The sequence below is a fragment of the Pholcus phalangioides genome, unplaced genomic scaffold, assembly GCF_987345545.1.
Source record: "Pholcus phalangioides strain wild (caught in Gottingen) unplaced genomic scaffold, Ppha-v1.0 ptg000007l_1, whole genome shotgun sequence".
Lineage (NCBI taxonomy): Eukaryota > Metazoa > Arthropoda > Arachnida > Araneae > Pholcidae > Pholcus > Pholcus phalangioides.
In genome coordinates this window covers 13646195-13661176 of record NW_028301600.1, presented here as the reverse complement: position 1 = coordinate 13661176, position 14982 = coordinate 13646195, and the positions used below count along the sequence as shown (strand labels likewise).

The window sequence follows — 14982 nt, the reverse complement described above, 5'->3', positions numbered from 1 at the left end:
AGAATCCAACTAAAAGAAAAAGACTCTAACGCAACAGCAATTGACTGTGCATATGCAATGAAATCAACAAAACGTAATCGGACTAAATCGAGTCACCGTTCTCAAATCAACAGCAGTGGATGCTTGTTGGACAAACCAAACGAACAATCTAGGTCTTCAACCACCTACGATCATCTTATGGGACCGTCGAAATTTTGCACGTACTGTAAAGGGACTAATCACAAGGTGGATCGATGCTTCAAAAAGAAAAAAAGTGACAGTGATCATCGAAAGAATACTCAGACTATGTTTTATGATAGTGTAATCACCGATCAAGAACAATCCTTCTCATCGACAAGAAAGATGGAAGAATTCCTGATTGACACAGCAGCGACTTCACATTTTTGTAATCAATGATCATGGTTCAAGAACTTTAGAGAACTGCCATCATCGGAAGCGCTTATAGCTGACAAGGACTATACATCCAAGATCCTTGGGGTAGGTGATATTGATTTTGTTATTAAAGATGTAAAAGGTGACGTTAACGTAACTCTCACGGATGCATTGTATGTACCAAATATGAGGAGAAACTTACTAAGTGGAGCTAAAATAGACTTGGGCGGAAACAAAATTATTTGGAAAAATAACAAAATGTTTGTATATAACAAATGGTCGAAATATTTTTTTACTGTTTTTCGTAAAGGTTTGTTATATGTGTTATATGGTTATCCAAAAATTAATGAGGGGAATGATATTGAAGCACATGGCTTAGATTCTGACTGTGTGCATAAGAGGTTTTGTCACATAAATGTTCCTGTAATTAAAAATATGAGTTTAAATAATAGCATAAAAGGTCTAAAAAATGCATAACTTGTAATATCGCTAAGTCTAAGCAAGTATGTCTGACTAAAAACTATGAATATGCCAGAAATACAAAGTGTTCTCGAAAGAATCCACATGGATTTATGGGGGCCTGCTCCCGTGAAATCGTTAAATGGAGGTAAATATTTTTTGTCAATCATTGATGACTATTCAAGAAAAGTTGATGTGTTTATCTTAAAAAACAAAGATGAGGTGTTTCAATATTTCAAACAATATTTGTCTAAAGCTGAAAGAGAAACTGGTAAAAGGTTGAAGTCTGTCAGAACCGATAATGGGTTAGAATTCATTCACAAGACGTTTGAAAATTTTCTAAGAGACTTGGGAATAGGAATTGAAAGGAGCACAATTTTTACTCCAGAACAAAATGGTGTAACGGAGAGGTTCAATGGCACATCGATGGACGCTGTACGAGCTATGCTACATGACAGTAAACTAAAACCATCATTTTGGGCCGAAGCTTTACTAACCTATGTTCACGTCAAGAACAGGTGTATACACAAACTCACTAAAGGGTTAACACCTATACAAATTTGGACTGGTCATAAACCATCTGTCCGGCATTTTCGAAGTTTTGGATCTTTGGCTTTCGTGCATGTTCCAAAAGCTTACAGAAATAAATTTCAAGCTAAAGCGAAAATTGGAATTTTCTTGGGATACGCTAACCAGAGAAAAGGATACCGAATTTGGATTCCTAAAGAGCATAAAGTTGTTGAAAGTATTCATGTAAAAATTGATGAATCAAAAAATGGTGTTATTTCACTGTTCGGTCATGAAAATAAATTTGAATATGGTTCTTATGAACTAGACAAAAATGTTAGAAAATTTGAAGATTTGGAGGAAAAAACTATTGACGTATCTAATTGGATAAGGGAAGAAAACCCCAGAACTACAAGTTCACGTGTAGATGTGTATTATTTCCCTACATCTAAACGATCGGAAAGACTTTTTTGAATGATGTCAAAAAATATTGCGAGAAAAATAATTTGAAGTTTGATCCAGATCAATTCAATTTTAAACCAGTTGTGAAAACTGCAAGTGAAAAAGTGGAATCTGATGAAAGTGCGGATTTTTTGTTTTTCAATGTGAAGCTTACAACGTTGAAATTCCGAAAACATTCGAGGAAACGAAAAATTCACAGTTCGAGGAAAAATGAGATCAAGCTATAGATGATGAAATTGAGATCATGAACAATCAGCAAGTTTGGGATCTTGTTGAACCACCTCCAAATGCGAAAATATTAGGCTGCCGGTGGATATACAATATCAAACGAGATGACAAAAATAACATCAAGAGATTCAAAGCAAGATCGGTGGTTCAGGGTTTCAATGAGAAACGAGGTATTGACTTTACCTATGTTTTTTCCCCAGTCGTAAATTTCGATATAATCAAATATTTGTTTGTTATATTAGTTAGCTTATTGAATTGGTGTCATTTTCAAATTGACGTTAAATCAGCTTACTTGTATGGTAATCTTGATGAAAATGTATATATGAGACAACCCATTGGTTATATTTCTGAAAAATATAAAAATTATGTGTGCTTATTAAAAAAGGCTATATATGGTTTACACCAGAGCGGACGTCAATGGAACGTGGAATTAGACAAAATATTACTAAATTTGGGATATTATAAATGTAAATGGTGTAATTGTGTTTATAAATTGAACAAAGTAATTTTGATTGTATATGTTGATGATATTGTAATATTTGGTAAAACTGAAAAAGATGCAAAAATCGAGATCAATAGAATTAAAGACTTGTTAGATATAACTGAATTAGGGCCAGTAAAATTTTTACTTGGCGTAAATTTTGAAAAAATTGGTGATTCAATGTATTTACATCAGGAAACTTATATTGATAAATTGATTTCTAGATTTAAAAATTTACCGAAACGAAATGTACAATTACCTTTAAAAGTTGGATGTAAATTACCGGATAGAGCAAATGAAATTTGTGAAAATGACATAATGCGTGAAATACCCTATAGATCATTAATAGGATGTTTGTCATTTATAGCAAGTCTTTGAGACCCGACATTTCATACGTAGTTAATACTATGGCACAATTTTGTAATGGGTACACGTATAACCATTGGACTGTTTTAGTTGATGTATTGAATTATATTTTTGAGACTAAGCATTAGAAGATAAATTTGTCTAACGTAAAGAATTTTTTATTGAAAGCATATTCTGATGCAAATTGGGGATGTAATCTTAGTGAAAGACATTCAACTAGTGGATATTTGATTATGCTCAGAGAAATCCAGGTATCATGGAAATCGCAGAAGCAAAAATGCATTGCATTGAGTTCCATGGAATCGGAATTTGTAGCTTTAACTGAATGTTCGAAGGAATTAATATGGTATTTGAGGATACTTGAAGAATTGAATGTTCTTGAAAATGAAATTGCTATATCGTATTGTGATAATCTAGCGGCTATTCATTTTGCTAAAAATAATGTTGAAAATAATAAGACAAAGCATATAGACATTAAGTACAAGTTTGTACGTAAATTGTTGAATGATAACTTATTTCAATTGAAGTATGTAAGTACGAAAGATAATCTTGCAGATTTTTTAACCAAGCCTCTTGTCAAGGAAAAATTTAAAAAAATTGTTGATGGACTTTTCAATTATTCTTTGATTCGATCAATGGGGCCGATTGTTGGTTTTCATGTTTTTGCTCGATCAAATTCCATATTGAGTGGATATGCAAATGTAAGTACCGCGTCGGATGACGTGAACTCTGATCATATGGTGATGAAGACGGAGACTGATATGGGTATGTCGATTGATAAGGTTTTTGAGCTTAAGGATTTGAAATAAATAGATGTGTTACTTTAGTATGAAAAAATTTGTGTCTTTATTTGAATTGAATTTTTTTTTAACAGTTTTTACAGATCCTATTTTTTCCCAACGATCTCCGAAAAAATTCGGTAATTTAAACGAGTAAACCAATCCCCTTTTCGATGTATGCCGTCTTTGAATGCAGGTTGGCAGACGCGAAATTACCGTTATTTTCAGTATATAACCCGCAGAAGAAATCAGAAAATTCGACATATTCATTCAGGGACTTTGATAGCCCGCCGGTTAACCAATAACAGTATAGGACTTTATACTTCAAGGCAGTAGAACTACTTTCCAAGGTCACGAGATAACGCGATTGTGGTAGATGGTGGGAAGTGAAAAAAATTGAAGTTTCTCCCTCCATATCTTTTTCCATGTCTCGGAAAGAACGTGTCCTTTGAACAAAATTTTCATGCTTCTTTTTCCTAAATTCCGGATATTTGACGCACTACAGTGCATTAGCGGTACCTCCGCGAACCACAAACAAGAATTGGCGCAAATGCGCAGGGATTCGGCGCCTTGGCGCACCATGTAGCAAGAGAACCGTTTTGGCGCAATTGGAGCAGCTCTTGCACCTCTGATGATGGTAAAAACAAGCCAAAACCTTGGAAAAGGGGAATATGCAACTACTGCAAACGCAAAGGGCACTGGGTAAAAGAAGCAGGCTGTGGATCGCTGATGGAAGACCACCAAAGAATAAAGCCAGTGAGATACAGGTGAATAAAGCAAGTGATATACCAGTGCATAAAGCTGCAGCAAATATAGCATTGATGTCCGTCTCTGAAGAAATCCATATAGCAGATAGTTCAACATCATATTGGATCGACAATGGGGCAACGAGACATGTCACGAACTGCTCCAGGTATTTTGTTGATTTCGTGAAATTTGATAATCCTTGCGGCATCAAAGCTGCTGGAACTGAAACTTTAGTCGCAATAGGGAAAGGCACCATCAGAGTCAAAACAACTGTTGGCAGAAAGAGCCAAGACATTCTTTTGAAAAATGTTTGGTATGTTCCACAAATTAGTAGAAATTTATTTTCTGTTCTCGCAGAAATAGGAATAAAAACAGTGAATTTGTGTCAACTCCAACAGAATGCTGGCTAAAAGTTAACAATCAAGTAGTACTCCATGGATCACGCAGTGTGAATGGTAGTTTATTCAAGGCAGCTATTAAACCGATTTTGCCCAGAAAAGAGTCCATACTGCAGTAGACAGCTCCTTGTTACAGTTATACCATGAGAGATGGGGACACCAAGACAAACGCCACATCAAAAAGACACTAGAAAAGGAGTTAGGCATCACCGTGAGCCTCGGCAAAGAATTGTGTGAGCCATGTGTTTATGGCAAAGCACACCGTTTATCATTTGGAACCAGAAAGAAAACTTCTGAGCCAGGCAAACTCATTTCTGCTGATGTTTATAACCCATTCAAGGAATCTTTCCAAAAGAAACGGTATCTGGTGGCGTTTAAACATAGCTTCACCAAGTTTCGATATGGCTACCTACTGAAAGAAAAGTCAGAAGTCATAGATGTGTTGGAACATATGCTTGCACATGTGAATACAACAGGACATTCAATAAAAAAATTCCTCAGTGATAATGGCGGTGAGTTTGAAAATGAAGATGTGTGTGCAATCCTGAAATTGAGAGGAATTGTCCAAAGACTGACACCTCAGCAGAATGGAGGCAGTGAACGTGAAATGTGCACCATCGTTGAAATGGCCAGAACGTTCAAATATTAAAATCCCGAGGCTAACTTCCCTGCCCTATCTGGGCTGAGTAAGTAGGCTCTGCCATATATGTATTGAACAGAACAGGCAAGTCATCAGTGTAAGATAAAAGTTTGTATGAACTTTGGCTTAATAAGAAACCCAAGTTGAAACACCTACGAGTGATAGGGTCAACATGCTATGCCCATATTCCAAGCCAGAAGAGGAGAAAAATAGATAAGAAAGCCATCAAAGGTTACCTGGAGGGATATGATGGGGATGAACGCGACAGGATCTGGGTCAAGGAAGATCATCAAAATTCTGTCAAGAGATGTAGTCTTTCAGTAGCCAAGCAATTGTGACAGGCATGCCAAATTACCATTATCAGATAGACCAGTATATGAAGAAGAACCAAATCAAGACCAGAGTGAAAAGCATGAAGTTGAGATTGAAGATCCTGAACAAGAAAACGAGTCAAGAAAGCATTTTGAGTGATGCTGAAACTGATGATGATGAATCAGAAAATGTCACATCAGACAGGCAATTAAGAAACCATTCCCTTCTGCATAAGCCTAGACGTTTTGAACATTACACCATGGAAGCAGAGACATTCCTGAATGATGAAGATAATCCCCAAACATATGAAGAAGCAATCAACAGCAAGTGCAGAATAAATTGGAAGAAGGCTATGGACAGTGAGATGAGTTCTCTTAAAGAAAACCAGACATGGGAACTGACTGACCTACCACCTGGAGACAGGGCGATACCCTGCAAATGGGTTTTCAAATTAAAAACAAACCCAGATGGAAGTATCAACAAATATAAAGCCAGACTCGTTGTAAAAGGATTTACTCAACGCCAAGACATTGACTATAGTGAGACATGCAGTCCAGTAGCAAAATTAGGCACTATACGAGCAGTGTTGAGCATTGCAGCTGAAGAAGAAATGCATTTAACACAGTTTGACGTATCAACAGCATTCCTTTATGGAGAATTGGAGGAGACAATCTACATGATGCAACCGGAAGGTTTTAATGATGGCACAGGAAGAGTGTGCAGACTCAAAAGTAGCCTCTATGCCTTGAAACAATCTCCACGTTGTTGGAATAAGTGCTTTGGACAGTTTTTAGAAGAACTCAGTTTTCAACCAAACAAAACAAATCCATGCTTATACATTCATGAGAAGAAAGGTAGAAAATTATTGATAGTATTATATATAGACTTAGGGTTAATTGCTGCATCTGATCAACAGGACTTTGAAGCATTCATCAAGGAACTAAAAGCAAAACTTAAGGTCTCCGATGGTGAAGTCTCATGTTTTCTAGGACTAGAAATTGAACGCCATGGTGACAAGTCAATAACAGTTAGTCAGAAAGGATATGCTAGAAAAATCTTTCAGCGTTTTGATTTTGATGAATGCAAACTTGTTACATGCAGAAGTGCAAAGGACTGAAGATACCAGAGGATCCACTGTATGGACAAGCTGTAGGTGCTTTGATGTATCTAATGGTAGGAACTAGACCAGATTTAGCCTACAGTGTAGGTTATCTGTCTCGATCACTGGAAAATCCATCTGCAGAAGATATAGTAAGAGTAAGTTACGTCGCTGGCACAGTTCAATATGGAATAACTTATCGTGCAACTGACATAAAAGGTGTACTTCAGTGTTATAGTGATTCAGATTTTGGTGGATGTACAAAAACTGGTCGGTCAACATCTGGATATGTGATGATATATGCTGGAGGAGCTATCTCTTGGCGAAGCCAAAGACAAGCTGTTGTTGCCACATCGACAACTGAAGCTGAAGTTGTTGCAGCATCAGAAGCAGCCAAGGAAGTCATTTGGCTCCAGAGACTTCTCAAAGATATTGTGAACTTGAAGAACATTCCCATCCTTCAAGTGGACAACAGGGCAGCTATAAAGTTATCACATAATCCTAAGTACCATCGGCGTACTAAACATATTGAACTAAAAAAATTCTTTATCCATGAGAAATTGATGTTGAACAAGTGTCAACAGAAGAACAAGTGGCAGATATCATGACTAAACCACTAATGAAGTCAAGACTATTGACTTTATGTTGTCAAATGGGACTTAGAAGATACAAATCAAACAATTAACAGGAAAAAGCATTGAAGTAAATGATGTTAAATGTTTTGAGTTTGTGAAGTCCTCGGCAGATGGCGCCACATTGTTCTTCCTCATGTTTGTCCTATTTTCACAGTATTATTAGTAGTGTGTTGTGTATTTGTCCGGTATGTTCAATAAAGACGTAAGATCCAGTCTAAGCTTAAAAACATCATCAGTAAATGTATAATAACTTAACCTCAGTTGTTGCGAATTCCCTTGTGATAGACACCTTCAAGAGGAAATATGATAAGCTTGATACAAGTAATTGAAAAGCTGTCCATATCTAAATGAATGACAACCATATTTGGGCAGTTAATTTTAGTTTTTTTTTCTCTGATTTATTGTTATTTGGTTGTTGTATTTAGGATGTGATTACCATATTTTTTATAGGTTTTTTCCAGTGCCACAACTAGGGGGAGAGCAAGCGGGTCTTGTGAAGCGGGCAACCGGGTGCTGGATGGAAGGGAGCATCAAATGCACCATTCTTTAATTGCTTCTTCTATATTACATGTGGGCGCCAAAATACGTTCTTGCCTCGGCTGAAAAACTGTCTAGTTGCAGCCCTGGTTGTTTCCCCCAATAGATTCATATTTTTTCTTAACTTTTAATTTTTTCCAGCCACCTTGTTGGACAATTTCCTGTTGTGGCCTCTGACTTTATTTGAATCACTTTATTAGGTATATGCAGGCACCATGTCTCAAATTTTGACTTGACACTCATAACTTGAGATTCGGTTAGTGGAGCAGTATTCGTCAGAGAAAAAAGTAATTAATATAAAATATCCAAGAGTGCACTAATTTTGAGCAGATTGGGCATAGGATATAAATACTTAATTAATATTACCTTGATCAAAGATGTTCGTTCAACGAGCTGAAATGGTGCAGGATCAATATGACATTTGCTAAAATCAACTGGAACATTCAGCTGGTCTTCTTCCCATGCCATTTGCTTAAAATTATAAGTAAATTCAAGTTATCCTCGAGTAAAAACATACTGATATACTGTATTTCACTGAAATATATCAAGAAGACACATTATTATCACATGTAGTAAGGACATATAAATGAACAAGACTGGATCTAGGGAAGTGAAAACAGCGAGAGAAAAATGATATGTATTATAAGTGGCATGAATTTTATATCAAAGGCTTTATACAGCAAATAGCCATCATGAGTGAACATTGCAATTTCAGTAGTTATTTATTCCCACAATTTTAATTGCTTCCAGTAACATTTTGATTTTACAAACTGCCAAACATTTGTGTGCGTGTAATACTAATTCAAATTTATTTGTTTATCTACATATATGCATGTAGATGGGATGAGGGAGAAAGATCATATGATTTGATGAGCTCCTTCACTCGTGTAAAGCAACCCCGGAATATATATTTTTTACTTCATTTTACCACAGTAGCACAGATATAGGACGATGTAGAGATTTCGATGTCGTTCTACATAAAAATGGCATACATTCGTATAGTTCAACAAGCAAAACCCACTTCGAACTATATCTGACCCGACACCATTCGATGTAAAAATGAAATACATTTGTGGACGTAGTTTGGCATTTACGATTATGTTATTTATGATTTACATTATTACAATATAAAACATATGTTGACACAGTTCTATTTCGAGAAGTCTGTCCTATCTTCATTCTGCGGCACACTTGAATTCAAATAAAATAGAATAAATTTTTTATGATTTAGTTACAAAATTCTTTAAAAAACTATTTACTATAATTGGGAACAAAAAATAAAATTCAAAAACTCAGCCATTCTGCTGTTAATTTAATTTAACGTTAAATCCGAGTAAGTTAATACAGTTTACAAAGTCTGCTTTTGCTAGGTTGAATTTTGGGCAGGGATAGGTTTAAATATCTTCTGGTGTAAGATTTATTATTTGTAATAGATTTCTGTATTCCATAGTATCAAATGAAATGCAGAAAAGATTACTTTCCACAAATATAATAAGGAATGATAAAGAGAACTAAAGTATTTCTATATGTTTTTTTTTGTGCAATTCTTGAAAATTCTTCCATTAAGTGATAACAGAAATGAATCATGGCCAATATTTTAATTATTGTTTTCTCTCAAAAAAAAATTGATCAGTTACCCCTTTTACACATACATCTAATTTGAAAAAAAATTAAATTCCTCTCACTTAAGTACACAGATACTGTATGATCAATATTTGCGGCTTCAGAATTTTTAAAAATTAATCAGATAATTTCCTTAAAAATTTTTTATGGCACAACTACAATTCTCACATAGCACACTAGTTGAAAAACTCTGATGCATAAGTAATGTTCTAGTCAAGTTCAGAATTCAGTTTATTAACAGTACTATACAAAACACTTGTGTTCTGAACGTAAAAAATAGAACTTTACTGTTACAAAAGTAAATGTAACAATAGTGAGCCAGTTAAAAATATTTAATGTTATTTTTAATATTTGAAGTAATTATTTGTATAATAATAATTTTTTTTTATTATAATTCACTCATCTGTTATTGTTACTAGATCAAATTTTGACTGCTAAGAATTATATAAATAAAATAATATTTACAGTCCATCATGTACCAGTAAGGGGTCACTCAGATATTGAATGAAAACAATGAAAAATATGTAATACGCGCTTGGCAAAACTGTAAAAAAGAAACATCACTGAAAAATATTATAATAAGTGGAACAGGTCACTGCTATAATAATTTAAAATGAAAATTTGACCTTCTTGCACTTTTTCACAGGCGATTTTTTTTTTACCCAAATAAAAATGGTGTTGCTCTTCTGATTTGAATTGTGGAAATAATGCAATAATATCTAGACATATTATGTAAATACATAATTTTATACATGAACAAAATGCCTATTATTTCCTGTCAATTTCAAAACTTGAGCAATTATTTGTCTTTTATTTCTTGAAACACATGAAACTACAGCCGCCCCCCCCCCCATATTCGCGGTTTCAGTATTCACGGTTCCTTCCTGTATTGGAAAATATTTTTTGGCAACATTTAGCAATTGTCTCATTCACGTGTTTTGCTTACAAAATTTAATTAGTGCGTGTTTAGAATGTCTAATTTTTCTAGTGCTACTGATAATGCTTCGAAAAAGCAAAAAAAATGATCATGTCATGTTTCAGTACAAAATGTACTGAGATTCTTTCATGTGACCAGAGCGTGCTTGTTAAGAGAGCCAATGTGCAAAGTATAATAATAGTAATACAAATAAGAATATTAAGGCTCTACAAAGGTACGCATTCACTGGAACTCAACTCATCAACACCTTACTTTATGCTCAGGGCCGCAACTAGGGGGTGCAGGCGGATCTGGTGCCCCAGGTACCGGACTAGAGGGGGTGCTAAAATGAGTGCTTGCCCCCGGCTGACCAAGCATCTAGTTGCAGCCCTGTTTATGCTTTATGTCAAAGTAGAACACTTATGTCCAACATGAGTCGATGGGAATAATTTCATGTAAAATAAAATTTCCAGATATGGGATTTTATAGGAGTAGGTAACACAAATTAAATCTAGTTTAAAGTGTTTTAGGAATGTATAAGGTGCAGTTGAAAAAATGGGGAAGGGTGATTAAAATAATATTTATTTTTTTATATAACATGATCATCACATATTCCCAAAAGATCCTTACAATCTGTAATGAAATGAATAATCTCTCTGTACTGGATAAAAATAACAATTTTCCATACTTTTTTTTTCAATCTCCAACAATAACAATTATCACATTTACAAAAAAATAGACACAGCATTAAGGAAGGCCCGAACTTCAAATTTGAAGTTCGCTATTAATTGTTCTGGTTGCAAAAGCAAATAATATACCTGGATTGTATGGGATATATGGCAGAACCTCCCATAACGAACACTTCCATTAGTCAACGGGACTCCAGATATGTGATTATTTTACTATCCATTAACGGACACTCCTCGTTAGCAGAGAAAATTTTTGGTCCCATGAGTGCCCGTTATTGAGAGGTTCTAATGTGCCACAAAATTTTTCAGGAGCGAGATGTTCAATGCAGTCATATATAAATCTTGCGATAAAAATAAAAATCTACAACTATTCAGTTGTTAGTATATGAGAGAGAATTCTGCTTAGTAAAACAAAAAAAGTCCATCATTAACAAATAATAATGGCACACCACATTCAGTGCCATCTTAAGGCGTAGGCGCACCCGGGCACCTCAAGAGAAAAGGGGGCCCACACAGAAATGGGATCTGGTGTAGATCTTCGAAAATTTGCCTGGTAGGGCCTCAGAAAAATCATTTGGCCTGGAAGCCCATGATGTTCTTAAGACGGTCCTGACCACGTGCACCCTTCCCATTAGGATTGCTATTTGGAGTTGTCTGTTTTTTTAAAATAATTTTATCATTAATCAATATTTTTTAAGTGTGATACAAATTATTATTGTGATATGCTTCATGAATTATAATTTTATAATTCACAAATTAAAATTTTTTTATGTTAGTAATGAAGTTTACTGTAATCTTTTTTTTTCTTTTGAAACTTTACTGTAATTGCTTTTGAATTTTTAACTCTTTTTATACTACCCTGTTGCAGGAAAACATAGATACAAAAAAATCTAAAATTCATCACTGCAGCTTTCAATATTTTTAACATCATTTCCAGGAGGGAGATAAGAATTTCAGTTTTTTAAAAAGGGGGTGATGAACTGAATAAGGTTTTTTGGAAACACCAATTTAAAAAATAAAATGTGGAATGAAATGTCAAGTTGGCTTCATTGAAAATAAATGAAAAACCAGGACATTTTTGTAAAGAAGTTGGGACAGCCAGAAAATTGGAAATATTGGGACTGTCCCAAGAAATATGGGACGTATGGTTATCCTATTCATATTAGTTTTTTTACTTGTTGAATGCGTTGAGTTGCACTGTTCTGAATATTTTAATTCTTTCCATTCAAGACCAAAAATATACATTTCCCGTAATACTATGTGGTAACACAGAAAATTTTTAGTGAGTGGACAGTGCTCCTAAAGGTTACTTTGCACCAATTTAAAAAAACACAAATTAAAAAAAAAAATGTGATGACCATATATTGTTGACTCTGGCTACGTTTGTAATGTCGGTGTTTAATTGTTGCCAGATTTGTTGGTTTTTTAAAATTAAGAGATATGCAAATTCTTATGTTATCTCTCAATGCTGACTCACAATGATGATCGTGCGTGACCAGGAAATTTCCTTTTTATTGCTGCATGTGTGTGCTGTGATTTCTCTTCCACTTGTTTGTATCAAAGCAATAATGTCTCGGCAGTGACTTATGACCAACTGATCGTAAATCTATCTGCAGTCAGCCCTTTTTAGGATCAAGTCTTCAGGGTTGTGACAATCTGGTGTATGTGGCTCTTGATGGAAGTTTGTATCAAAGGTGAAACACGTTTGATAAGATCCGCGATTATGGCATAGTGAAATTACATTATGTGACAATAAATAGGAACCCCTGTGTATTTGATAAAAAAAATCCACCTCTATTCTTTAATTTTTTGAACATGTTATATATTTGCATTTGTGAATTTTCTCTATAATAGAATTGGTCTGTCTTACTTTTTTATTAGATCATGCACAGTTGCAATCAGTCATCATTCATAGAATGAGAAATGTGCGATCTTGATCACACCACCATTTTGACTACTGTTGTTGTTGCCTTGCCATTTTAGTTTTCAAGGGTAGAAAATTTGATTTTTGTAGCAGCAAAAACCTTGTTTTTGTAGTAGCAATTTCAGTTATATCCATATCACTCAGAATTTGTAATATAGATGGCACTACTAAAAGAAATTTACACACAACACTATATACGGGGTGATTATAAAAAAACTATCCCGACATATGGGCCCCTAACTATCATACCATTCACAGAAACTGAATGAAATTTTGGCATAAGGTATTTTGAGGTATGTGCTCAAGAATGATATGGAAAACAACAGTGTCACTCTAACATGAATGGTATGATAGTTAGGGGCCCATATGTTGGGATAGTTTTTTTATAATCATCCTGTACATACTCAGACTGTAAGGTACACATGCTCACACTTGTGGCACAACTCAATCAGTAGTAACTTGCCCATGGCAATAGACCGAAGTTGTGCTCAGTTTGAAAGAAAGAAATGAAAAAAAAAAAGTCACATATTCATAGATTATTTCTTTCTTGCATTTTTTTTATTTGTTTGCTTGTTTTTTTAAAATTATGTTTAGTTTATTATTTACTTTTTGTGTTTGAAAATTAACTCAACAATGATTGTGTCCACTAGTATGGATCAACAACACTCTCTTGGATGGATTTTCTTTTTTTTTGTGCAATGTGCATTTTGTTAATGTGATGAATACAATTGTAGCACTATAAAATTTTGATAGTAAATAAAGTACACAGTTTTTATATACATATATGCAAGTAGCGTGCAAAGAATTACTTTTTGCTTCAAAAAAATGTTATCTCAACTCAGAGGAAGGGGTAACACCCCCCCCCCCCAGGCAGGAAATACATAGAAATTTCCTCTAGAAGAAAGTACAATTGAAAAAAAAAATTTCAATCTTAAAATGTTTTTGACAAACTTCTTGATATTTATATATTTTTACATTCTCTACAATATCAACAAATGAGAGGCTAACACAAATGGTATTTCAGATTTAAAAAAATAATTTTAACAAAATTAGTGTTTTTAGATTTAGCTTGTAGACGACTGAGTAATCACTAATAAAAAAAAAAAGACCAGAGATATTTGAAACCAGCAATAAAAAACGAATTACTTTTCTTGTTTTGGCCACTGATACAAATCTAAGTTGTGCTTCTGTTCTCTTTAATTCAGAAACGCTGGAACATATCTGCTCGTGTTGCTAAAGCAATACCAGTCATTTGAATGGTATTGCTCAGCAATACCAATCAGCATTTGAATGTATCTCAAATATTGCACTGAAAGCGCTTTTTTTTTAAATTAAAATTTTTGAAGACATATCCTTAAGACTCTTTCCTTGTGAAGAGATACATAGCTGTAGCTCTTTTTGTTTGCAAGTCATTTCAAGTCCAAGGTACTTTCCCATACTTTCTGTATATCCATTAAGCATGAGAATAAAATGAGGATGATAGAATTTGAATACCACAATGGTAGTCACAGCAATAGACTTGAGACAGTACATTTCATCACTGATTTCAGACGGATCTCAATCCTTCGAGTGGCATTGACAAGATATCTCGCCACCTTATTTTAACATTGGCAAGCCCAAATATTAAGTAACATTAATCCCTCTCTCAGTGGAACACTTTTCCCTATACCAATGGTTCACAAACTTTGGTCAAACACCCGCTCTTCCTTTGCCTAATTCATGATTCGTCAGCGGCTCTTCAGGATAGATTAATAGATATTTTCCCGTATAAAAAAACTTTTTCAAAGCATAAATAGGTGCACAAATTA

The 14982-nt window shown here is 34.5% G+C and overlaps 1 protein-coding gene across 2 annotated transcripts in view; it reads right to left on the bottom strand.

Annotated features, from left to right (window-relative positions):
- Positions 1-14982, bottom strand: part of LOC149084943 (chloride channel protein 2-like) — a 424727-nt gene that overhangs the window by 22296 nt on the left and 387449 nt on the right. For both annotated transcript variants that reach the window (XM_089232681.1, XM_089232680.1), the window contains one exon: positions 8389-8493. In XM_089232681.1, coding sequence (XP_089088807.1) covers positions 8389-8493 — 105 coding nt within the window. The remainder of the gene's footprint in view (positions 1-8388; positions 8494-14982) is intronic.